This window comes from Prionailurus viverrinus, chromosome A2 (genome assembly GCF_022837055.1).
Source record: "Prionailurus viverrinus isolate Anna chromosome A2, UM_Priviv_1.0, whole genome shotgun sequence".
Lineage (NCBI taxonomy): Eukaryota > Metazoa > Chordata > Mammalia > Carnivora > Felidae > Prionailurus > Prionailurus viverrinus.
This window is the reverse complement of record NC_062562.1, coordinates 20,154,915-20,177,869: the sequence shown is the minus strand read 5'-3', so window position 1 is coordinate 20,177,869 and position 22,955 is coordinate 20,154,915. Positions and strand designations below refer to the sequence as shown.

Below are 22,955 nucleotides of genomic sequence, written 5' to 3'. Positions count from 1 at the left end.
GGGCAGGCTGTGAGGCCACACAGAGTTTTTAGTTTCTATTGTGAGTTCTGGGGTCAAGGTGAGCACTACACAGGTCCAGTTTTCAGGGTGTGCATAGGAAGATAAATAAGAAAATACTTCAATTGTGTGTTTGTTGTACTCTCAGGAGATGAGAAGCCCAGGGCATGGGGCACAGAGAGGAGGGTGCAATGCTACTTATTCAGCATGGGGTAGTGAGACAGTGAGCAGGGAGTTCAAACTGGGGCCAGATGGAAGGCAGGCCCCATACTCCATCATCAATTCTCAGCAATCCCAGCCCTCAAAGGTGGCCTCCTTCCCAATCTTCCCAACCAAAGTCCTGAGACAGTCTCTGTGGTCTTGTGCTCATACCTGGCTCAACGTGGATTGTAAGATACATTATGTTGATTGGCTGGTAACAGCAGGGCTAATGCCAGAGAAGGCAAAGCTGCTGGGTGTGGAGCCAGAAGTAGATTAGGAGTTGGGAAGTTACTCACTCACCAAGCTCTGGCCCTCCTTCAACCTCTGGGCCTTTGCACATGTAGTTTCCTCTTCTCAGAAAACTTTTCCCTCCCCTCTGCCAGGTTGACCTCCAGGTCTCCACTCAAACTTCACTCCTCCTAGTGGCCCCTTGCTCTCTGGGCAGGGCCCTCACCACCACAGGTTCATTTGCTAACTGCCAGGTAGGTCAGTCTGGCTCCCAATCAGGGCAGGGCCTGCAGCCAGGCCCGCCTCGAGGTGCCAGTGCGTCGCAGGGGGCGCTCAGGAAACGTCTCTAGGAAAAGGGAGGCCGCTCAAAAACACAGGCGCTTCCATCCTCATGCAAACCCCTTCCCGGCCATAAGTGAGGGTACGCGCGGATCTCACCCCACTTGGAAACCCACCTAGATTGGGGCGCAGAGACTTGCCCGCGCACTCCCGGACGCGCCCCGGCCACAGACCCGTCGGCTCACGGTCTATAGGCACACGCGCGCGCGAGTGCGCCCACGGATGCCCGACCACACGGAGGCCCCGTTCTTCCCCACAAACAGGCACGCGCAGGCGCGCGGACACGCCGATCAACTCCGCGCGAAAGTCTCACCCGGAACAAGACACACGGTGCGCGCACGCGCGGCCCCGAGTCCCCGCCCCCTCCCGGCCTCGCCCGTCGGGGGCGGGGCGCTCTGGGCCGGGTCCTGCGGCACCGCCCGGGAAGCTGCGCGAGGCTGGGCGGCCGCCGCCACATCCTCCTCCTCCTCCGGGTCCAGGCGAGCGGAGCGGGTCCAGGGCCGAGCCGAGGGCTCCAAGGGCGCTGGTGGAGCGGGGCACGGAGCCATGGCGCACCAGACGGGCATCCACGGTGAGGGAGGATGGTGGGCGGCCAAGGAGCCGAGGGTATCCGCTCGAGGCTGCGCCCCCTCCCCGGCGCTCAGCCATTCTCTCCTCCCTGGCACCAGCCTAGGGAAGCTTCCTGTTCTCTTTTGCAGCCGGCGGTCGCCTGGTGTGGGCACATATGGGGGCGTGCGGCTTACTGTGCATAGTTGGGAGTGGGTGTGCATGTACACAGCTGTAGTGGAAATATCTGTGTGCCCATCTGATGTGGATGTGCTTGTGTGTGCCCATCTATATATTTTTGTTCCTTTCTGGGGGTGGGTGTACCCGGATGTGCACATCTGGGGGAGTGTGCACGCATGTGCACTTGTGCGTACAGTCCTGGGTGTGCACATCTGGATGTGACTGCTTGTGTATGTCTAGGGTCATTCATGCACATGCACTAATAGCTGATTGAATGGACACTGTCGCATGGAACCATCTTTAGGCATCAGTGTTTTGTGACTGTGTGCACATGTCTGTGGGTGTCTGTGTGCACAGTTTGGGTGCATCTCAATGTGCATTTGTTACCATGGATGCATGTAGCAGATGTGTCTGTGTAAGGATTGTGTGGGTTTGTGTCTGTATGAGGAGGGTTCCCTGACCTTTGACTCCTCCCTGGACCCTCACATACTTGAGCAAGCTAGACTGGGGAAAACCTGGGACAGGGCCTTCAGAGTGGGATGGGGAGAGTTGCCAATCTGACCTTGACCTCTGACCTCCCTACCATTTTCCACTCTGATCTCCTGAGTCTGCCCCAGCTAGGGTTAGAAGGTGCCAGCTCCAGGCTGAAGGCAGAGAAAAGGGTCCAAATATGGGGTTTGTGAGGAGGGTCCTGGCTTTAGAGACTCCAGGCCAGGTCTCCCTATCCCAAGCCTCTCCAGCCTAGAGCATCATCCCATTCCCCAAGGGCTTAGTTTCCTCTTTACACTGGCTGGGGAGAAGCAGGAGCCAGGTGTCCTGACCCCTCCGGGGCCTCAGTGTCCCCCTCTGTCCCTAGCCTGGGAGGACTTCCTGGCCTGTGGGAAAAGCCCAGGCTGCTTGCCCAGACAGCCTGGTGGTTTGGCCATCAGCCATTCCTCCCACCACACCAGGATCCCCAGCCCGGGGACACCACCACCATCGACCAGCCTGACTGCCTGGATCTTGACTTGGCTTGTGGTTGTGGCCGCTTGGTGGCTAGGCCGCCTAGAGGGTTTCCCTGGCCCCGCCCCACAGGACCAGAAAAGGCCAGAGTCTGGGTCAGGGCCAGCCTCCTACCAGGTGGGCCAGCTTCTCCAGAAGGAGCTGGAGGAGCTGGAGGGGTGGCTTCATGACTCAGCCCACAGAAGGGAACACTGCCCCCTGGACCTGCCCCTTCCTTCCCCTTTGTCTGGTCACTGCTGCTGCCTCCATCTGGAGGAGATCGGAAGCTGTGGCCCCTGCTCCCTGCTCAGGGCTGACAGGTCCTGTGGCCAGGGCTCTGCCTCACTCCTTCATTTCCCACATGGTGAGACAGGCCTGGCTAGGGGATCACTGGGAAGTGCCCATGAGCAGCTCTCTCCTTCCCATTTCTGGCCTGGGGAGGTGGAAGCTGAGATCGATTGCCCTGGATGCCCAGATGCCAGCCCAGTGTGGCTATACCTGTGGATCTGGTGACCTCAGAGCAGGGCGAGGGAGGGGGGGAGGGAGGGACTTGTAACTTGAGGCTATGGGGTAAGGGGAGGGCAGGGCAGCAGAGGCAGAAGGGTGGGGGGGCGGGGAGCATGAATCTTTGATGATAGAGGCTCTGGTGTCCCAGGCCTGGCCTCTGGATTATTGATGGTGGCTGAGGAGTCATGGGGTGGGGGGCGGGGAATGTCTCTTCCACTACTGGGGTGTCACTTTGTCTTAGTAACTCTAGAAGGGGCGTGGCAGCCTCTCCCTTAGGGGAGCTTCTTGGCTTTCCCTCCCAGAAGGTCTGAGCAGGTGGAAAGGGCAGTTCAGCACAGCCTGCACTGCCATCATTACAGTAGTAAATTTACAGTGGTAAAATTTTAAATTTAACAGTTATTCGTAAAGTCTGCACTACTGAGCATTTTTTTCCCCATCTACTCCTTAGCACAGCCCTCTGCACCTTGAGAGTATTAGCTCCACAGTATAGATGAGTCTGAGGCTCAGTGAGGTCAGAGGTCACACACAACTATGGGAAAGGTGGAGACCCAGAGGCCAGGCTTTTCCTCAGGGATTTGCTTGGGGTCTGCTGATAAGCAGCCCTGTCCTCGCCCAGTGGGACTGTGTCTCCATGCCATGGTACTTGGTTGGGACCCTGCTCCCCCAGAGGCCATGGAGGATGGTACACAGCCTGACTTCTCAGGCTCAGGGTCACCCTGCATGAGGGGCCCCTGAGGACATGACCAGAGTTTGTTTTCCTAAAGGCCCCCACCCCCTGCCCTCAAGCTGCCCAGTCTGGGCCCTATAAATACTCTCTGACCTCAGCTCTCCAGCTGTGTTCCTGCAGAATTCTTCTGACCCCTGGATAGCCTCAAGGTCATGCTGGCCTGGCCCTAGCACACGTAGAGACCCAAGTCGGGCCCCTCCTCACTTGAACTTTGGTTTCTGTGTCTTTACCACTGGTAGATCTGTGACGTTCCTGGTCTCACCTCTGTGTTTGGGTCCTTGGTCATTGGCTGTCATCTTCCAGCTGTGACCCAAGGACCAAGACAGGGTCTGTTTTGGAGAGTTCCTGATTGCCATTCCTCCTCTAGGAACATTCTGGACTGCCTAAGGGCTGGGGACTTAGTGCCCCTAGCAGGGTTGTGCTAGGGCAGGGCTGTGCTAGGGCTGGGCTCAGGACCTCTCAGGGTTAGGCAGCCTGGCTGGTGGGCTGGGTGTGCATGCGTGTGTGTTTGTGTGTATGCTTTGTACATCTTCTTGCCTGGACATGTCTTAGCCGGGTTCTGCATTTGCCTATGTGTTTGTTAGCACTCTGGGGACTGTGTTCTTGTGTATGTTTGTGTGTCAAAATGTGTGTGTCCATTTATGTTTGACCAGCTGAATATGTTGTCATGTGTGAGGGTATTTGCATTTCTCCTCCACTGTGTCACATAGATGTTTATGTGTTACATTCACATGTGCTGGACTGAGCACGTACCTGATGGCACATGCAACAGGTGGTGCACGTGTGCGTGTATGTATGCGTGTGATTGCATGTGTGTGTTAATGGACATAGTGGTCAGTGCATACTGGGGGCATGTGTTCATGTATTTCTGTGTTTGTGGATATGACAGAACTGGGAGTGTCAGAGGCCACTTCAGTGCTGGGCCTTCCTAGGGGACAGGGGACAGTTGGGGGCCATTCACTCTGGTTAGCCTGGCCTGGCCCAGAGCCTGCCCCATCCTTGAATGTGCTGGCCCATCCCTGCCTACCCTGTCACCAGAGCTATCTCAGCCAGCAGGCCACACTGCTGGCTAAATTTGGGAGCTTATGTTTGTGGACCGTGTCAGGTTCCCAGTCACATGGGGGGGCCATATTTAACCCGGCTCCCAGCTCCACCACCAGACCCCACAGGACGGAGCAGGCCCTGAACGTGTCCCTGCCCATCCTGCTCACGCTGCCTGCTTATCCCTCACCATGTTTCTTGTTCTTGTAGCCACCGAAGAGCTGAAGGAATTCTTCGCCAAGGCACGGGCTGGCTCTATCCGGCTCATCAAAGTCGTCATTGAGGACGGTGAGTGCCCCGTACTGCCCCCTTTGATAAGCTAGGGCATAGGTGGGGGGCTAGACCCAGCTGCTTCTCTGGGAGCTGCCGGGACATTTGCCTCTAGCCCCTTCAGGACCTCACTTGCTCCCTCTGGGGACTGGAGGTGCTTTGTAGGAGAGCGTCACTGGTGGGCATGATCATTACCCCTGTTACACAGAACAAGAAATAAAAGCTGGGACGACAGCAAGGAGGGCCCTGCCCAGAGGTCCTGTCCAGCTCCCCAGAAGCTATGTGGGGGTCAGAGGCCTAGCCAGGATGCTATGCTGGGCATGGGAGCAGGAGATCAGTGAGGCCAGGCACTGCCCCATGTGGCGAGTGCCACTCACCTCCCTCTATGATCGGCAGGCTGGCGTGGCCGGGGGGGAGTCCCAAGGAGAAGCTGGGGCCCTGCCCTTGGGAAGTGCCCCTACAACAGGGCAAAGGGACTTGTGCCCAGCTTGGTTTGACAACATGACCGGGGGATTCCAGGCTTGGCTGAGCCTTGGCTGAGCCTTGGCCTGGACACTGGGAACCTGAGGTTTGCACAGGGTGGGTGCTCCTCATATTGGGGTGGGAGTGGGTGAGCTTGAGCTGAGGCTTGAAGTTGGGGGAGGGTTTGGGGAGGTAGAGGATGAGGCTGAGGCTTGGTGGCGACTCCTCCCCTTCCCTTCGTGCTAAGGGTTGTCCCTAGAGGTGATGGGTACAGACACTGGGCGTGGGCTGGGCGCCCCATGAATCCTTGGTAGCCAGCAGTAGTGGGCCCTTTAGGGCCACCCCCCCCCAAATGGGCTTGGTGCCCAGCTAACTTTTCACCCATTGAATTGGTACAAAGCAAGTTCTACCCAGACCCAGAATTCACCCCAGACTTTAGTGCCAGAGCTGTGCTGGATTTTGTCCGGGGTCCCCAAGTTCAGATGCCCTCAGAGGTCAGGTCGTGGTCACTGTAGTAGGTCAAGAATGAAGGCTTCCCGTGGTGACAGGCCACAGCCTCCCTGCCCCCTGAAGAGATAGACTCATCAACCTTAGCTCTCAGCCTTCCCTGTCGCCTCCCAGACAGGACACCTCTACTAATGTTTACCAGGAGGAATCTCTAGGTGGGCTCTTATCTCTGTTCTGCATTTTAGTTGTTGGGGCACCTGGGAGTCCCCAGGAAGGTTCAGGCACCTTGACAGGGAGCCACTGCCCATCTCCTACTGAGTGAGGCTTGAGCTCCTTCTAGAGTATCCGTTAATTCCACTTATTATGTAAAACTTCCCATTTTGAAAATGTTGGCAACAAATTAAACACTGTTGGCAGTACTGTTGGGCCGACTGCCTGCTGTTTTTCACCCTTGACCCCATCTGAGTTCTAGGAGGATAGGCAAGGAGTCCGAGGCCTGCAGAGAGGCAGCTGGGCTGGTGGGCCTGGCATGTTTGGCCCTCATCAGGAGGGCCTGGTGGTCAGGTACCCCCTGGCCAGGTGTTGATTAACGCTTGCCCCAGGTCTTCTGCCACCCTGGGACTGTGCACCCCTGGGCTGATGTTGGGTGCCCACCCAAGACCCTGTGGGTGGATAGGTCAAGTATATGTCCAGCCTCAATGGCCCATTCAGCCAGTGTGCACCAGCCAGGGAGGTGGCCGGCCTATTGACCCCAGGCGTTAAGAGGTTTGTTAATTTGGGGGGGGGGGACTATAGCTGGCCAGTGGCAACAGAGTACAGATTTATATAGTATCTGATAAGAGCCCCTGTCTCCCTCTTTCCCACATGCTTTTGCTCTGGCAGGTCCCTGTGGCCTGAGGCTAGGCCCCACCTCCCTCAGCACAGTTGTTCTGAGAATGGTGTGCTGCGGGTACCCCTAGAATCTTAGGCCAAGAGAGGAGGGGAGCAGGAAGTGACACAGTGGGGCTGTGCCTGAGCAGCCATGCCAGTGGGGTGGGTCTGAGTGTGTGGGTGATTGTGAGGGGACTGCATTGTTGGTGGCTGTGGGCAGTGCAGCCACATGTCTTCTCGTGTTTGTCCATGCTTAGTTATCTGTGGGAGCATTCTCGAGGCCATTTCTGTGCATATATGTGTGTGTTCATATAGCTGGCAGCTCTGTGCTTCATTCATTCGTTCGCTTGTTCGCAGATTCAGTCACGTAGCCTCATCTTTCAGGGACTTGGGGGCTCCAGGGAAAGGTGGGTGGAGTGGCCGGCAGACCTGAGCCCCAGCCAAGAGGGCCCATGGTCTGAGGTGGGTATGGGAGATGGCTACTCCTTGGCTCACCCGGCCTCTGCCCCCAGAGCAGCTCGTGCTAGGTGCCTCGCGGGAGCTGGCGGGCTGCTGGGACCAGGACTACGACAGGGCCGTGCTGCCGCTGCTGGATGCCCAGCAGCCCTGTTATCTGCTCTACCGCCTGGACTCGCAGAACGCCCAGGGCTTCGAGTGGCTCTTCCTCGCCTGGTCACCTGACAATTCTCCTGTGAGTCCTAAGGATCCCTGCCCAGTTCCCAGACCAGGGGAGAGGGGAAGCTGGATCTGAATGAAATAACAAGACCCTGCCCTGGGAAGTCCAAGGGGAGAGATACCAGGTCCTGCCTCAGAGTCTGAAACAGGACAAGGCCCTGTGCTTGGAGCCCGATGTCTCCCAGAGGCCCCCCAGCCACCTCAGCCTGGCTCTGGGAGGCAGAGATGTTGGGCTGGGGAGGCTCCACCCACTCTCGTCCTCGCACCCTGCTGCGCCCTCTGCTGGGTATATGGGCACAAAGCGATGACCTGGTTCCCACCCAGAGGCTCTGGCCTGCTTCTCTAGAGAGACAGCGCTGCCCGGATGGGTCTCACAGCTTAGCTCCTGTCCTTCAGGTGCGGCTGAAGATGCTGTATGCAGCCACACGGGCTACAGTGAAGAAGGAGTTTGGGGGCGGCCACATCAAGGATGAGCTCTTTGGGACTGTGAAGGTAGGCTCCCTAGGCCAGGCCCCACCAAGCTGGGATCACAGGCCCACAGAGTGTGGGATGTTATGCAGGGTCACATAGGAAGTGGGTGCCAGGCTTGGGGAGGAGTGGAGACGGCTTGGAAAGTCCAGGGGCTGCAAGCTGGGGTGCTCAGTGGGCTTCTGCCAGCCCAGCAACCCAAGGTGCCCATTTATGCTTCTGCATCCACTGGCCAGGATGACCTCTCCTTTGCTGGGTACCAGAAGCACCTCTCGTCCTGTGCAGCGCCCGCCCCGTTGACCTCAGCTGAGAGAGAGCTTCAGCAGATCCGTATTAACGAGGTGGGTGCACCAGACCAATGGTCAAAAGTCCCACCCTGAGGCCCTCCAGGTAACGTTAGGCCCAGCTGGCCGGGCCTGTGCTCCAGTGGGGCTACACCCTGGTTAGGCAGGTAAGGGCCTCACTCACTCTTTACTCGTCCCCAGGTGAAGACGGAGATCAGCGTGGAGAGCAAGCACCAGACCCTGCAGGGCCTCACCTTCCCACTGCAGCCAGCAGCCCAGAGGGCACTTCAGCAGCTCAAACAGAAGACCATCAACTACATCCAGCTGGTGGGTGCCTGTCCCTGCCCCAGGCACACATGCAGGGCACACCGTGCCCCTCCCCTGCTCTTGCTCAGACGTGCACGGATGTGCATTCAGTACCCAGTCTGTCCTCTTCAGCTCACCTATGTACTTGCGGGGACCCACTCTCCCCCCTCCTGCTCCCCTGTCGCTCCCTGTTCCTGTTTGATTGCAGACGCCTCATACAGTAGATGCAATGTGTTCCCCTGCCTTGCCCAGTCCTTGCTCACATGCAGGGACATGTGTGAGACACTGTCCCTCATTCTGCCCTTCTTACTGTGTACATGTACTCAGCCTGGAGTTCACACTGACTCCTCAGACCTGAGCCCCTTCCTGTCCTAGACTCCCTCTGCAGCTCCCCTGACTGCCCCCTTCCCCAGGTTGGGTCTTTCTGCTCCAGTGGCCTAGGCTTCCCGCTTTCTTTCTTTTTCTTTTTCTTTTTTTTTTAATGTTTACGTATTTATTTTTGAAACAGAAAGCACGTGCCCATGCATGCATGATCAGGGGAGGGGCAGAGAGGGCAAGAGAGAATCCCAAGCAGGCTCTGCGCTGTTAGCACAGACCCCAGCACAGGGCTCAGTCTTCTGAACTGTGAGATCATGACTTTAAATCAAGAGTCGGGGAGCACCTGGGTGGCTCAATCAGCTAAGCATCCAACTCTTGGTTTTGGCTCAGGTCATGATCTTATGGTTTGTGAGTTCGAGCCCCTCGTTGGGCTCCACAGTGACAGTGCAGAACCTGCTTGGGATTCTCTCTCTCTCTTTGCCCTTCTCCTGCTCAAGTGTGCTATGTCTCTCTCTCTGTCTCGCTCTCTCAAAATAAATACACAATTGAAAAAAAGGGGGGGGCACCTGGGTGCCTCAGTCAGTTGAGCATCCAACTTCAGCAGCTTAGGTCACTATGTCGCAGTTTATGAGTTCGAGCCCTGTCAGCACAGAGCCTGCTTTGGAGCCTCTGTCCCCCGCCCCCCCCCCCCACCCCTCTCTTTGCCCCTCCCCCACTCATTTTAAATAAAACATTAAAAAAAAAAAAAGAAATCAAAAGGAGGACGCTTAACTAACTGAGCCACCCAGGTACGCCTTCTTTTTTTTTTTTAATGTAAGCCCTATGCCTGTGACTCCTGGGTGGCTCGGTTGGGTGTCCGACTTCATCTCAGGTCATGATCTCGCGGTTCACAAGTTTGAGCTCTGTGTCAGGCTCTGTTCTGACAGCTCAGAGCCTGGAGCCTGCTTCAGATTCTGTGTCTGCCTCTCTCTCTTCCCCTCCCCTGCTTGTGCTCTTTCTCTTTCTCAAAAATAAGTAAAAACATTAAAGCCCCAACGTGGGGCTTGAACTCACAAGATCGAGTCACATGTTCCGCTGACTGAGCTAGCCAAGTGCTCCTAGACTTCCCCATTCCAAGCAAAATGATGTGTCCCCCAAGAGGCCTCTCCCTCAGGTGGAGACCTTCCCCACTGTCCTGTCCACTGCCCCTGGTGGGACTTCCTCCTCTCGTAGAGCTTTCAAAGGCAGAGGTGGGGGCTCAGGAGTGGCCTCTTCGCGGGGACCCCATGGTGGATGGCCACTGAGGTGGGGAATCCTGGGAAAGGGAGACCACAGTCAGACTCCTGCCTGTCACCTTGGGGACTTCTTGTTTGCTAGGGTGGGTCCGGGCCCTCTGCTGCTCAGGCCCTCACCTCGCCCTTACCCTTGGTAGAAGCTGGACCTGGAGCGGGAGACCATTGAGCTGGTGCACACAGAGCCCACGGAAGTGGCCCAGCTGCCCTCGAGGGTGCCCCGAGATGCTGCCCGCTACCACTTCTTCCTCTACAAGCACACCCATGAGGGTGACCACCTTGAGTCTGTGGGTGAGTGGCCACAGCAGCGCCCCCACGCCCGTGGCTGAATAGAAGCAGCACTGGCCTATGGCTGGGTGGGCTTGCTGCAGGGGGCGTGGGTCAGCAGGTCCCCCAGCCTCTGCTCACGTCCCCATTCCCCACAGTGTTCATCTACTCGATGCCGGGGTACAAGTGCAGCATCAAGGAGCGCATGCTCTATTCCAGCTGTAAGAGTCGCCTCCTCGACTCTGTGGAGCAGGACTTCCAGCTGGAGATCTCCAAGAAGGTGGGTGCCCATTCCCCAGAGCCTCATCAACCAAGGGGCCTTTAACACCACCCTCCACATGGGGCATTGGAGTCCCAAGACAGTGGCAGGGCAGGGGTCATTATTGCCTTGTGGGATGGATGTGGATGAGGCCCAAGGGGTAGCATTCATTCCCAAGGTGCCCATCTGACTGGTGGTATGGACAAGCCCTTGTCTTGGCTGCCCATGACTCTGCTCTCCCAGGGTCTGAAAGGCAGATAGGGTGTCACCAAGGCGTACAGGGCAGTGGGCCCCAGCAATGCGTTCCTGGAGGTGGCATTCCAGGTGGGGGGATCTGGGAGGAGACCCCAAGGCTAGAGTGTGAGAGGTCAAGGGGCTGCCCTAGGAGTGGAGGTGACCAAGGGTGGTATGTGTCGGGGGCCCCCCACCAGACCACTGCCTTGCCCCATGCAGATTGAGATTGGAGATGGGGCGGAGCTGACAGCCGAGTTCCTCTACGACGAGGTACACCCCAAACAACACGCCTTCAAGCAGGCCTTCGCCAAGCCCAAGGGCCCAGGGGGCAAGCGGGGCCACAAGCGCCTCATCCGTGGTCCTGGCGAGAACGGGGATGACAGCTAGGTGGCCGGACCTGAGCTGCCCCGGCATGTGGACTGTGGGGCTGTGTGCCCCACCGCTCCCGGCCACCTGCCTCCTTCCCAGCCTGGGCTCCAGGGGAGGGTTGCTTCTTGTGGGGCAGGAGGGCTGCTGACAGAACACTCTTGCAGCTTCTGAGAGCCACTGGAGCTGGCATTTTGTGACCTTCCCCTGTTGCTGTCCCTGCCTCTCATCTGTGTGCCCAGGGGGTCTGGGGACCCTGCCTGCCTGGCTCAAGGGCGCTGGGTAGGGAGCCTAGAATGAGCTTGGCCCCCAGGGGAACTGAGACTAGGATCCTAGCACATCCCAGAAGCCTTGGCCACAGGGGTGGGTTTAGTCAGGGCTGGGGTAGGGTGTCCCCGCAGAATAAGATGGTTGAATGCTGTATTTTTTAAAGAATAAAATATTTTTAAATCAACACCTGAGTCTGGCCCTGAGGGATCCACCTCTGACACTGGGAATCGGGAGGCCCCGTGTATATAACTGCATGCTTTCACCTTCGAAGCGGGTCTGTGAGCCTGTTAGGTGGGGCTCCAGCACTCCTGGCTACAGGTGTATGGGAAGACGTGTGTCTGTGTGCGTGAGAACACAAGCCTCACACAGGTGCCCTTGTTGACAGGAGCTTGGCCCAAAAGGCAGGCACACCTTCATGGTGATATGGAGCATCTGGGTGTATTAGTGTCCTGTGGCTGCTGTAACAAAATACCATAAGCTTAGTGGCTTAAACCCCCACATATTTACTATCTTAGCACTTCTTGTGAACCTAACAGGGTCAAAGTCTGATAGGGCTGAAATCCAGTTGCTGGCAGGACTTGTTCCTTTGGGAGGATGGGGGGGAGCATCTGTCACCTTGTCTGGCTTGAAAAGGCTGCCTGCATTCCCTGCTCCCATCTTCAAACCAGAGAGGTGGTATCTCCGATCCTGCTTCCCGGTCACATGCCTCCTTCAGTAGTCAGACCCCCTGTGCCTCTGTCTCAAGGATGCTTGTGATTATATTCACCTCCCCGCTTTCCAGATACTCTCCCCGCTCAGGATCCTTCACTTCCTCCCATCTGCAAGGCCCCTTTTATCCTGTATAGTAACATATTCATAGATTCTGGGGATTAGGATGTGGATCTCCTTGGGGCATTCTTCAGTCTGCCACACTGGGTACATTCTGCCTGCTGGGTTCCTGGCCTCTTTGGGGCTGCGGCATGGATCTTGGACCTCTGGATATTGGTGTCTCCAGTCCACACGTGTGTGTGTGCGTGAAGACCTGTCAGCTCATTGGCCCTCTCCCTCATATTTGCGTTTCTGCCCACAAGGGTCTGGCTCCCTGGTCCCAGGGTTTCTGGGAGGGACTCTTTAGGCTTGGGATTCAGTGGGAGCCAGAAATTCAGTCTGTACCTGAGAAGGGGGTGGGAGACCCCTCCTATGCCAGGTGGGAGGTGTGTAGGGATGGGGACATGAGGGGTCAGTGGCTGGGACTCAGCTGCTGAATGGGCACTGTCCTTTCTTTGGGGAGCACATCTTGGGCTGAGGCTCAGGGGAGTGTCCCATCCCTGAGGCCTTTCCCAGCCCCTACTAAAGACCCTAGAATTACAAAGAGGAGAGCTGGAACCCTAGTCAGGATCTAGAGAGGGTGGCCTGTCCTCATCCATCCCCAAACACTGGTTCCTAGGTGGGTAGGAAGACCGTGCCATCACTCCCACACTGCTAAAGCCCTGGGCCTGTGTGCCAGCTGGATGCCTGGCAGCCTGGAACCTACCTTCCAGGATAGCCACCCAGAGGTGGGCATGGAAAAGCAAGGGTAGCAGGTATCTAGCCCAAGCCAAAGCCCTATTTGTTCATTCATTAATTCATCCAGCCATCATTCAGAGACATTCTGTGCCTGCCCAGAGCTGAGTGCTGGAGACTCATGGGCTTAGCAAATCGTGACCACCTTATGATGTTCTGGGCACTCTCGGCCCTGGGTATACAGACAAAAAGACTCTTGCCATTAAGAAGCAGACATTCCAGCAGGGGAATAAGACAAACTACAAGAAACCATGGAAAATCAATGGTATGATGTGTTAGCAGGTAAAAACTTAGGACGAAGAAAAGCAGCAGGTAAAAGGGGCTTAGGAGTGCCAGACCCAGGGTGAGAGGTGTAAAAGAAGGTTGGGGAAGGCCTCCAGAGGGTAATGTGTGAGCTGAGATATAAAGGGGGCAATGGAAGGGGCCATGTGAATATCTAGGAAAAGAGCTTCCAGGCAGAGCGAACAGTAAGTCCAAAGGCCCTGGGGTGGGAAACTGCATGGGACTATTCAAGCCAGAGAAAGGAGGCCAGTGTGGGTAGAGACCAGTCGGGGAGGCAATGGGAGGCCAGATCCCATAGGACCTTTTTGGCCATTATGTGGACTGTGCCTTTGATTCCAGAAAGGGCCAAGGAGGAGTCTGAGCAGAGGAAGGACGTAACGTGACTTAGGGGCTCAATGTGAATAGGCTGTGGGGTAGGAGAGCAGAAGCAGGGCAACCCACGACTTGGTGGTAACTGCACTGGTCTAGGAAGAGATGATGGCGGCTCAGGCCAGGCCGGTGAATGTGGAGATGGTGGGCGATGGGCAGATTCTGAAGGTGGAGCCAACAAGACTTGCTGAGGGGCCCAGGTCACCCTGAGACTTTGGGCCTGTTATGATCTACTGGGTCAGAGGGAGCATGTGAAGATCCACTCAGCTGGCCCAGCTGTGGGGTGGGGTAGGTGCTTGGACAGGCCCCCAGGCACACTGGGGATGCAGATGAGGAGGCCCTGCTCCTGGAGGAAGTGGCTAGCTGTGGTGGAGGCAGGTGCAGCCTGGCTGGGGCCAATGCTGCTGTGCTCCCGGGTATGTCAGGCCCTGCTGAGCTCTGGGGACGGGGCCGCAGGGACAGGGAAAGGGCAGATGTGGGAACCACTGGCCCGAGAGAGCTCCCTTTGGGGCAGGGGCCGAGGGGCTGAGGTGTGAGGGTGAGAGTCTTCTTGGGACAGGGTGCCCCGACATCGGGTCAGCACGCCCAGCCCACGTCCAGCACTGCCCTCAGTTCCAGTTTCTCATTGGCCTGACGCTGGGCTCTGGGCCTCCGTCTCTCCCTGATAACAGGTATGAGGCCCTCTCCTGCTGTGGCACACTGTTGGGATAGGGTGGGGGGCAGTGGGGGAGTGGAAAGAGGAAGGAGTGAAGGGGCTGTCTGCGTCTGCCTATGCAAATGGCCTCTGACTCACCACACCACCCACCACCTCTCGCTGTGGGCAGGATGGGGGCGAGGGAGGGGGCTACTGTGTTATTTCTAAATTCTCACTTCCTCTGTTCTCTGAGCCTACACTGTGGGAAGGGTCTGCGAGCTCCAGGCATTCTTCTCTGCCATCGCTGCCCAGTCTGCCATCCAGACCCTCTGGAGAAGCCCCCACTCCCTGTCATGGTAGGACAGCAGCCCTCAGGCCCCCAGGGAAGGGGGGCAGTGGGAAGTGGTGAGGGAGAGGCGGGTTTGGTGGCTGCAGACAATAGTGAAGGGGGTTATCCCCCAACCTGGCCCTGGGGACACTCACTGAACCCTGAAGATATCAGACCAGGCGCCTTTCTCTAGGCAATGAGACCCAAACCCATTGTGTGGATAAGAAGGCTGAGGCCTAGGGCTTCAATCAGTGGAGGCAAGGGGGCTACAAGCAAGGTGGACACGACAGGACTAGGCCCTGTCTGGCCCATTGCTGCCCACCCCCTCTGATCTGTTCTGACCTACAGTGGGTTGAGTGTTTGGGCTGGGAGAGGTGGGTAGAGGGGGAAGAGCTGGGCAGTGCCCATCCCAGCCAGGGCCCTGGGTGGTCCTCAGCCTGGACCCCAGCAGAAGACCTTCATTCCTTCCTGGGACTTGGCCAAAGGGAGAGGGAGGAGTTGGGGGAGGTTGGTGGAGGACACAGGGGGCTTTTCAGGGTGGCTGCATGGAAGGGAGCCAGATGACTCCTTGCTCAGGAAGGAAGAGAAATGACCTCTGAGGAAGGAAAAGGGAAAGTCAGGGAGAACCTGGTGGGCCTGTTGACTGCCTGCCTGGCTCTTCTGTCTGGCTGGGGTTTGGTTTTGAGTAAAAGTTCTAGATCGTGATTCTGGATTCCAGGTTGCAGAAGCAGTTCTGAGTTGAAGGCTGGGTCTGAGACTTGAGTCTAAGTTCTCCGTGAGGCCTAGAAGTGGGGTGGGTGCTGGGCAGAGAGGCAAGAGCCTCCCCGGGGAAGGCTTGGGGAGAGGGTTTAGGAGCCCTGTTGGGAGACCCCAGGAAGGGGGGCAGGTGGATTTGGGCTGGGGCTGCACACTCACAGTCCCACAGGGCCCCTGCCGTGGCGCCCTGCACCCCCTGTCTCTCCTGGTGCAGGCTGCCGCGCTGGCCGTGGCCCTGGCCCAGGGCACCCTGCCTGCCTTCCTGCCCTGTGAGCTCCAGCGCCACGGCCTGGTGAATTGTGACTGGCTGTTCCTCAAGTCCGTGCCCCACTTCTCGGCGGCAGCGCCCCGTGGTAACGTCACCAGCCTTTCCCTGTACTCCAACCGCATCCACCACCTCCATGACTCCGACTTTGTCCACCTGTCCAGCCTGCGGCGTCTCAACCTCAAATGGAACTGCCCACCCGCCAGCCTCAGCCCCATGCACTTCCCCTGTCACATGACCATTGAGCCCCACACCTTCCTGGCCGTGCCCACCCTGGAGGAGCTGAACCTGAGCTACAACAGCATCACGACAGTACCCGCCCTGCCCAGTTCCCTCGTGTCCCTGTCCTTGAGCCGTACCAACATCCTGGTGCTGGACCCTGCCAACCTCGCAGGGCTGCACTCCCTGCGCTTCCTGTTCCTGGATGGCAACTGCTACTACAAGAACCCCTGCCCGCAGGCCCTGCAGGTGGCCCCGGGTGCCCTCCTTGGCCTGGGCAACCTTACGCACCTGTCACTCAAGTACAACAACCTCACTGCGGTGCCCCTCGGCCTGCCCCCCAGCCTGGAGTACCTGCTATTGTCCTACAACCACATCATCACCCTGGCACCTGAGGACCTGGCCAACCTGACCGCCCTGCGTGTGCTCGATGTGGGTGGGAACTGCCGTCGCTGTGACCACGCCCGCAACCCCTGTATGGAGTGCCCCAAGGGCTTCCCGCACCTGCACCCTGACACCTTCAGCCACCTGAGCAAACTTGAAGGCCTGGTGTTGAAGGACAGCTCTCTCTACAACCTGAACCCCAGATGGTTCCATGCCCTGGGCAACCTCATGGTGCTGGACCTGAGTGAGAACTTCCTATACGACTGCATCACCAAAACCACAGCCTTCCAGGGCCTGGCCCAGCTGCGCAGACTCAACTTGTCTTTCAATTACCACAAGAAGGTGTCCTTTGCCCACCTGCATCTGGCGCCCTCCTTCGGGAGCCTGCTCTCCCTGCAGCAGCTGGACATGCATGGCATCTTCTTCCGCTCGCTCAGCGAGACCACGCTCCGGTCGCTGGTCCACCTGCCCATGCTCCAGAGTCTGCACCTGCAGATGAACTTCATCAATCAGGCCCAGCTCAGCATCTTCGGGGCCTTCCCTGGCCTGCGATACGTGGACCTGTCAGACAACCGCATAAGTGGAGCCATGGAGCTGGCGGCTGCCACGGGGGAAGTGGATGGTGGGGAGAGAGTCCGGCTGCTATCTGGGGACCTAGCTCTGGGCCCACCGGGCACCCCTAGCTCCGAGGGCTTTATGCCAGGCTGCAAGACCCTCAACTTCACCTTGGACCTGTCACGGAACAACCTAGTGACAATCCAGCCAGAGATGTTTGCCCGGCTCTCGCGCCTCCAGTGCCTGATCCTGAGCCGCAACAGCATCTCGCAGGCAGTCAACGGCTCACAATTTATGCCGCTGACCAGCCTGCAGGTGCTGGACCTGTCCCATAACAAGCTGGACCTGTACCATGGGCGCTCTTTCACGGAGCTGCCGCGGCTGGAGGCCCTGGACCTCAGCTACAACAGCCAACCCTTCAGCATGCAGGGCGTGGGTCACAACCTCAGCTTTGTGGCACAGCTGCCGGCCCTGCGCTATCTCAGCCTGGCGCACAACGACATCCACAGCCGTGTGTCCCAGCAGCTCTGCAGCGCCTCGCTGCGGGCCTTGGACTTCAGCGGCAATGCCTTGAGCCGGATGTGGGCCGAGGGAGACCTGTATCTCCGCTTCTTCCGAGGCCTGAGGAGCCTGGTCCGGTTGGATCTGTCCCAGAATCGCCTGCATACCCTCTTGCCACGCACCCTGGACAACCTCCCCAAGAGCCTGCGGCTGCTGCGTCTCCGTGACAATTATCTGGCTTTCTTCAACTGGAGCAGCCTGGTCCTCCTCCCCAGGCTGGAAGCCCTGGACCTGGCGGGAAACCAGCTGAAGGCCCTGAGCAACGGCAGCTTGCCTAACGGGACCCAGCTCCAGAGGCTGGACCTCAGCAGCAACAGCATCAGCTTCGTGGCCTCCAGCTTTTTTGCTCTGGCCACAAGGCTGCGAGAGCTCAACCTCAGTGCCAACGCCCTCAAGACGGTAGAGCCCTCCTGGTTTGGTTCTCTAGCGGGCACCCTGAAAGTCCTAGATGTGACTGGCAACCCCCTGCACTGCGCCTGTGGGGCGGCCTTCGTGGACTTCTTGCTGGAGGTGCAGGCTGCAGTGCCTGGCCTGCCAGGCCACGTCAAGTGTGGCAGTCCAGGTCAGCTCCAGGGCCGCAGCATCTTTGCGCAGGATCTGCGCCTCTGCCTGGATGAGGCCCTCTCCTGGGACTGTTTTGGCCTCTCACTGCTGACCGTGGCCCTGGGCCTGGCCGTGCCCATGCTGCACCACCTCTGTGGCTGGGACCTCTGGTACTGCTTCCACCTGTGCCTGGCCTGGCTGCCCCGGCGGGGGCGGCGGCGGGGCACGGATTCCCTGCCCTACGATGCCTTTGTGGTCTTCGACAAGGCACAGAGCGCGGTGGCCGACTGGGTGTACAATGAGCTGCGGGTACGGCTAGAGGAGCGCCGTGGACGCCGAGCGCTCCGCCTGTGCCTGGAGGAACGTGACTGGCTACCCGGTAAAACGCTCTTTGAGAACCTGTGGGCCTCAGTTTACAGCAGCCGCAAGATGCTGTTTGTGCTGGCCCACACAGACAGGGTCAGCGGCCTCTTGCGCGCCAGCTTTCTGCTGGCCCAGCAGCGCCTGCTGGAGGACCGCAAGGACGTTGTGGTGCTGGTGATCCTGCGCCCTGACGCCCACCGCTCCCGCTATGTGCGGCTGCGCCAGCGCCTCTGCCGCCAGAGCGTCCTCCTCTGGCCCCACCAGCCCAGTGGCCAGCGCAGCTTCTGGGCCCAGCTGGGCACGGCCCTGACCAGGGACAACCAGCACTTCTATAACCAGAACTTCTGCCGGGGCCCCACGACGGCAGAGTGACCGCCCAGCACCCCAAGCCTCCTACACCTTGCCTGTCTGCCTGGGATGCCAGGCCTGCTGGCCCTGCAACACCACTGCTCTGCCTCCCCAACTCCCACCCCTGGCATATAGCAGATGCTCAATAAATGCTACTAGTAGGCTGAATGGCTAACCCTGAGCTCACTGAAGGTGTGAGTGGGAGGAAAGAAGGGAGAATTCACCAGGCTTTCCTTCCTAAAGTGAGGAGGGACAAGAGGTGATTTGAGAGAAATTTAAAGGAGAAAAAGGGAGGGCCCACAGGACACAGGTCTGCAGGGGAGGGAAGCTGCTAAGGGCAGCTGCTTGGTCTGGAAAGCAGGCTGGGTCTCCTGCCCCTTTTAACCCCTCCCCGTGTGTCCTGCTGTCCCCAGGCTGGGTCAGTACCTCTCTGTTGTATATTGGTCTCAGGATCTGTCTCCCACACCTGCAGGACTGAAAATGGCTTGAAGGCAGAGAACTTAATATATAATTAAATAATATAAAATTTATAAATATATAAAATATAATATATAAATATATAATAATAAATATAAATAATAATAAATAAAAATATAAAATATATAAAATATAATATATAAAATATATTTTATACATATAAAATATAATATATAATTAAATAATATAAAAATAAATACAAATTAAATAATATATATGTATATATATTGTACTTATATAAGTATAACATATAAGTATACTTATATATTATATATTATATACTTATAAGTATATAAGTATAATATATACTTATATATTATACTTATATAATACTAATATTATACTTATATATTTAAAGTTTATTTACTTTTGAGAGAGGGAGAGCACAAGAGGGGTTGGGAGTGGGGGGAGGGAGTGGGGGAGGGGGACAGAGGATCTGAAGTGCCATGAGATCGTGAAGGAGCACCACGAGATCATGACCAAAGTCTGATGCTTAACTGACTGAGCCACCTGGGTGCCTCAGACCTGCTTCATTTCTGCCCCCTGGCAAAGTCCTGAGAAGCAGCAGCCCTGGGGAGCATTCATTCCCAAGCCAAGCGGGAAAGCTTTGTCGGGAGTTCAGAGGGACATATGTGCCCTCTGGTGGCCATGCCTGTGCTGTGCCTAAGAGGCTGGCCCAGGCTGGGGAGAGGCCCTTGGGTAGCTCCCCAAAGCAAGGAGCTGGGAGCCACAGAAGATTCTAGAGTGAGCTCACAGCCAGTCCCCTTCTGTTTTCACCTAGAGTGCATGCTGGGTCTCTGTTCTGACATCAAAGGGACACCTGGGTGAGCCACGACCTGGCTACCAAAGTGGGCCTGCCTTCCCTGCCCTTGCCTTTCACAGCTGATTGCATTTAGGTGGGAGACACAGCCACATCCGATGAGGGTGAAGTATGTGTGTGCATTTCTAGTTTTGATATCCAGTGTAGGGTTCCAGACATTGCTCGAAGCACCAATGACCAGTGTTTGGAGACAGACTGATAGAGTCTGCACTCAAGTGTGTGGGGAGTTGTGGGTCATGTCAGGCCTGGAGCCTTGGAGGTTGCTTTGTCCTGGGTTGCTGCTTCACTGTCCCCACAGCTGAGCCTACCTTTTGAGGAGAAGAGACATGTACAGCCAGAAAGTTAGAGCTGGGACCTGGGGTGGCAGCAGAGTGGAAGCAGTTTGGCTGGCTCGGGACAGTTGGAGGCCAGCCCAGTTGCTCCAGGATTCTTAGGGTGGAAGACTGGAGCTGGCCGCAGTCTTGGCTGGTCTTGCAGCCTGATTGTGGGCAGCCCTGGGGTCAGGGGGTAGGGTGCTGCTTTTGCCCCCCGCTCCAGGGCATAATTGGGAAAGAAATATGGGCCACCTTCCTCTTTCTGACTTGGGCACAGGGGCTCCTATGGCAGGCTGGTGGCCTCTGTTACCTGCTTTCCAGCTGGAAAGACAGGTCTGATCCACCAGTCAGAAGTCCCACATAGGAGAGCCTGTGTCGCTCAAACAGTTAAGCATCTGACTCTTGTTTTCAGCTCAGGTTATGATCTCATGGTTTTTGTGGGGATCAAGCCCTGCATTGGGCTTCATGCTGACAACACGGAGCCTGCTTGGGATTCTCTCTCTCCCTCTCTCTCTTCCCCTACCCCCCCACCACTCTCTCTCAAAATAAATAAATAAACTTAAAAAAAAAAAGTCCCACATGGGCTCTATCCTGCCTCTTGAGAGGGCCTCTCAGCTTCTGGAGGAGCAGGCAGAAGGAATGGCATGGCCCCACATACTTCCTTGGCCTGTGCCTGGGGAGAAAAGAGAACAAGAACTTTCACTCAGGCTGGAGTCTAGGGGAGGCCCTTGCCAAACAGCTCTTAGGCTGTTCCGGCCACACCTAGGAGCGGGAAGCAGGGCCCAATCCAGGGCCCCATGTTTTGCATGCAGGGACACTATTTGCCTATATCTCAGGACAGCTGAGTCTGCCCTCAGGCAGTTCCCAGACGGAACCTTCATGTACCCACCTACCTCATGCTCACAGTTCTGGTTCTTTTGGGGCCTCAGATTCAGAAGAGCATTTTAGAGATGAAGCATGGGGGCTATGGTAGAATGACTGTTGGCTTAAGGGAGTCTGAAGATACATGGCCCTAGGTTCAACCTACAGAAAAAAGTTCTGTTGTCTCCAGGATCAGAAGGGACAGAGCTCCATTATCCCAAGACCTGGGCTCGGGTGGGACTGCTGAGAGGGACTGCCATGGCGCTGTGTTCAAGAAGGGCACCCGTAGCTGGCTCCAGGCCCTCTCTTCTGCACTGCTGGACATGGAGCGTAAGCACCAGCTGTGGCCTGGCTCTGTAAGGCTGGGGAAGAGTGGCACTCAAGTCAGCTCACCTGGGCTAAGTACTGGCTCTGCCATTTGGATTATCTTGGGCGGTGGGCGACCTCCCCTTTGGAGCCTCAGTTTGCTCATCTGTAAATAGGGGTGGCCGGGGTTACTCTGCAGGCTGTTAGAAGGCTTGGTGCTAACGTGTGTGAAGGTCTGAGAAACCTAGCAGCCCCCAGTCATCATTATTAGGTAAGGGGCTCATGCTGATGTGGCTTTGCTTTTTCATCTCTGTACCCAGAGACTGACCCTCCACCTGGAGCACTGAACGGGTTTCGGAGGCAGATGTGATTGAATCAGGGGCACAGGAAGCTGGGAGCAGGACCCTGGTGTTGCCTCCTGTGCTTTTTGCTGTCATGGGGCAGTGAGTACTAGACAAACAGAGGTCTGGGCACAAGACTTAGGGAAATCTGATAGAGGAAAACTTAAATGTAAGGAAATTCTCCCCGCTAAGATTGGAAATGACAACTCAATGACAACAACTCAGCTCAACGATGACAACTATCTTTTCCCTCAAGGATACTGTAATGCTCCTGACGTCTCCATATTCTTGGAAGATTTCTATGATATCACACATTTCTACACTCAAGACCCTATTAGAAGCCCAGCTTCTCATTTTTAAGCAGTTCATGAATCCCATCCACTTCCTGCAGATGGTACCACCATCCTTTGTTCTCATAACCCCAAGTAGCAGTGAGGAGAGAAGGAAGGTGACCAACCTCGTTGACCCAGCTGGCTCTGGGTATTATGAGAAGGAAGGGAAGTCTTGCTAAGTATTCAGAGAGAAACATTACCCAGGCTGGAGGAACAAGTCACACTGGGAGGAAAAGAGGTGGAGGGAGTTCCCGGCGTGGGAACACGGGGTGAGTTGGGGGGGGGGGGGGAACAATGGGAAAGCCCAGCCGCTCATGTGGAAACAGGGCTGGGAAAGCAAGTGAGACATGTTTCCTGAGCAGAAAGGAACTGTGTGGTGGTTGCGAGGTGATGTTGCCTCCCATCGTGCCCAGTGGCTGCCTAGATGTGTGGCTTTATTTGATGGGACCAGAACTCAGCCCCTCTCTCTAGGGCCAGTCCTGGAGAAGGGTGCGCCCCAGGCAGGAATGCCAGTACAACTGTCTCCAGGGAGGAGAGATCCACAGCTGCCCTACTAGAGCTAAGAGAGGGGAGCAAGGCCGGGCATTGTCTTTGTCCTCCAGTTGCTTGGGGTTCTTTCAGCTCACCTATGTTTTCCAGTGAAGTAGATTTGGTATGGGCTGAATGTGTACTCTCTGAATTCATGTATTAGAGCCCTGACCCCAGTGTGGTGTATTGGAGGTGCAGGCCTTTGGAAAATAATTAGATTCGATTATGAAGTGAGGCCCTCATGGTGGGATTAGTGGCCTGAAAGAGGAAGAAGGAGACCTCTCTCTGCACATTCTGAGAAAAGGTCATGTGA

At 56.6% G+C, this 22,955-nt stretch overlaps 2 protein-coding genes across 2 annotated transcripts; both read left to right on the top strand.

Annotated features, from left to right (window-relative positions):
• Positions 1-1,172: 1,172 nt before the first annotated feature.
• Positions 1,173-11,698, top strand: TWF2 (twinfilin actin binding protein 2). Its single transcript, XM_047850079.1, has 9 exons — positions 1,173-1,336; positions 4,958-5,035; positions 7,309-7,487; positions 7,868-7,963; positions 8,176-8,280; positions 8,425-8,550; positions 10,259-10,409; positions 10,544-10,665; positions 11,098-11,698. Exons 1-9 carry the CDS (start codon positions 1,312-1,314, stop codon positions 11,263-11,265), a joined length of 1,050 nt encoding a protein of 349 aa, XP_047706035.1. The 5' UTR covers positions 1,173-1,311; the 3' UTR covers positions 11,266-11,698.
• Positions 11,699-11,845: 147 nt separating this feature from the next.
• Positions 11,846-18,831, top strand: TLR9 (toll like receptor 9). The gene is made up of 2 exons (XM_047850078.1): positions 11,846-14,697; positions 15,595-18,831. The coding sequence occupies exons 1-2, from the start codon at positions 14,479-14,481 to the stop codon at positions 18,685-18,687; spliced, it is 3,312 nt and encodes a 1,103-aa protein (XP_047706034.1). The 5' UTR covers positions 11,846-14,478; the 3' UTR covers positions 18,688-18,831.
• The last annotated feature ends 4,124 nt before the right edge of the window (positions 18,832-22,955 follow it).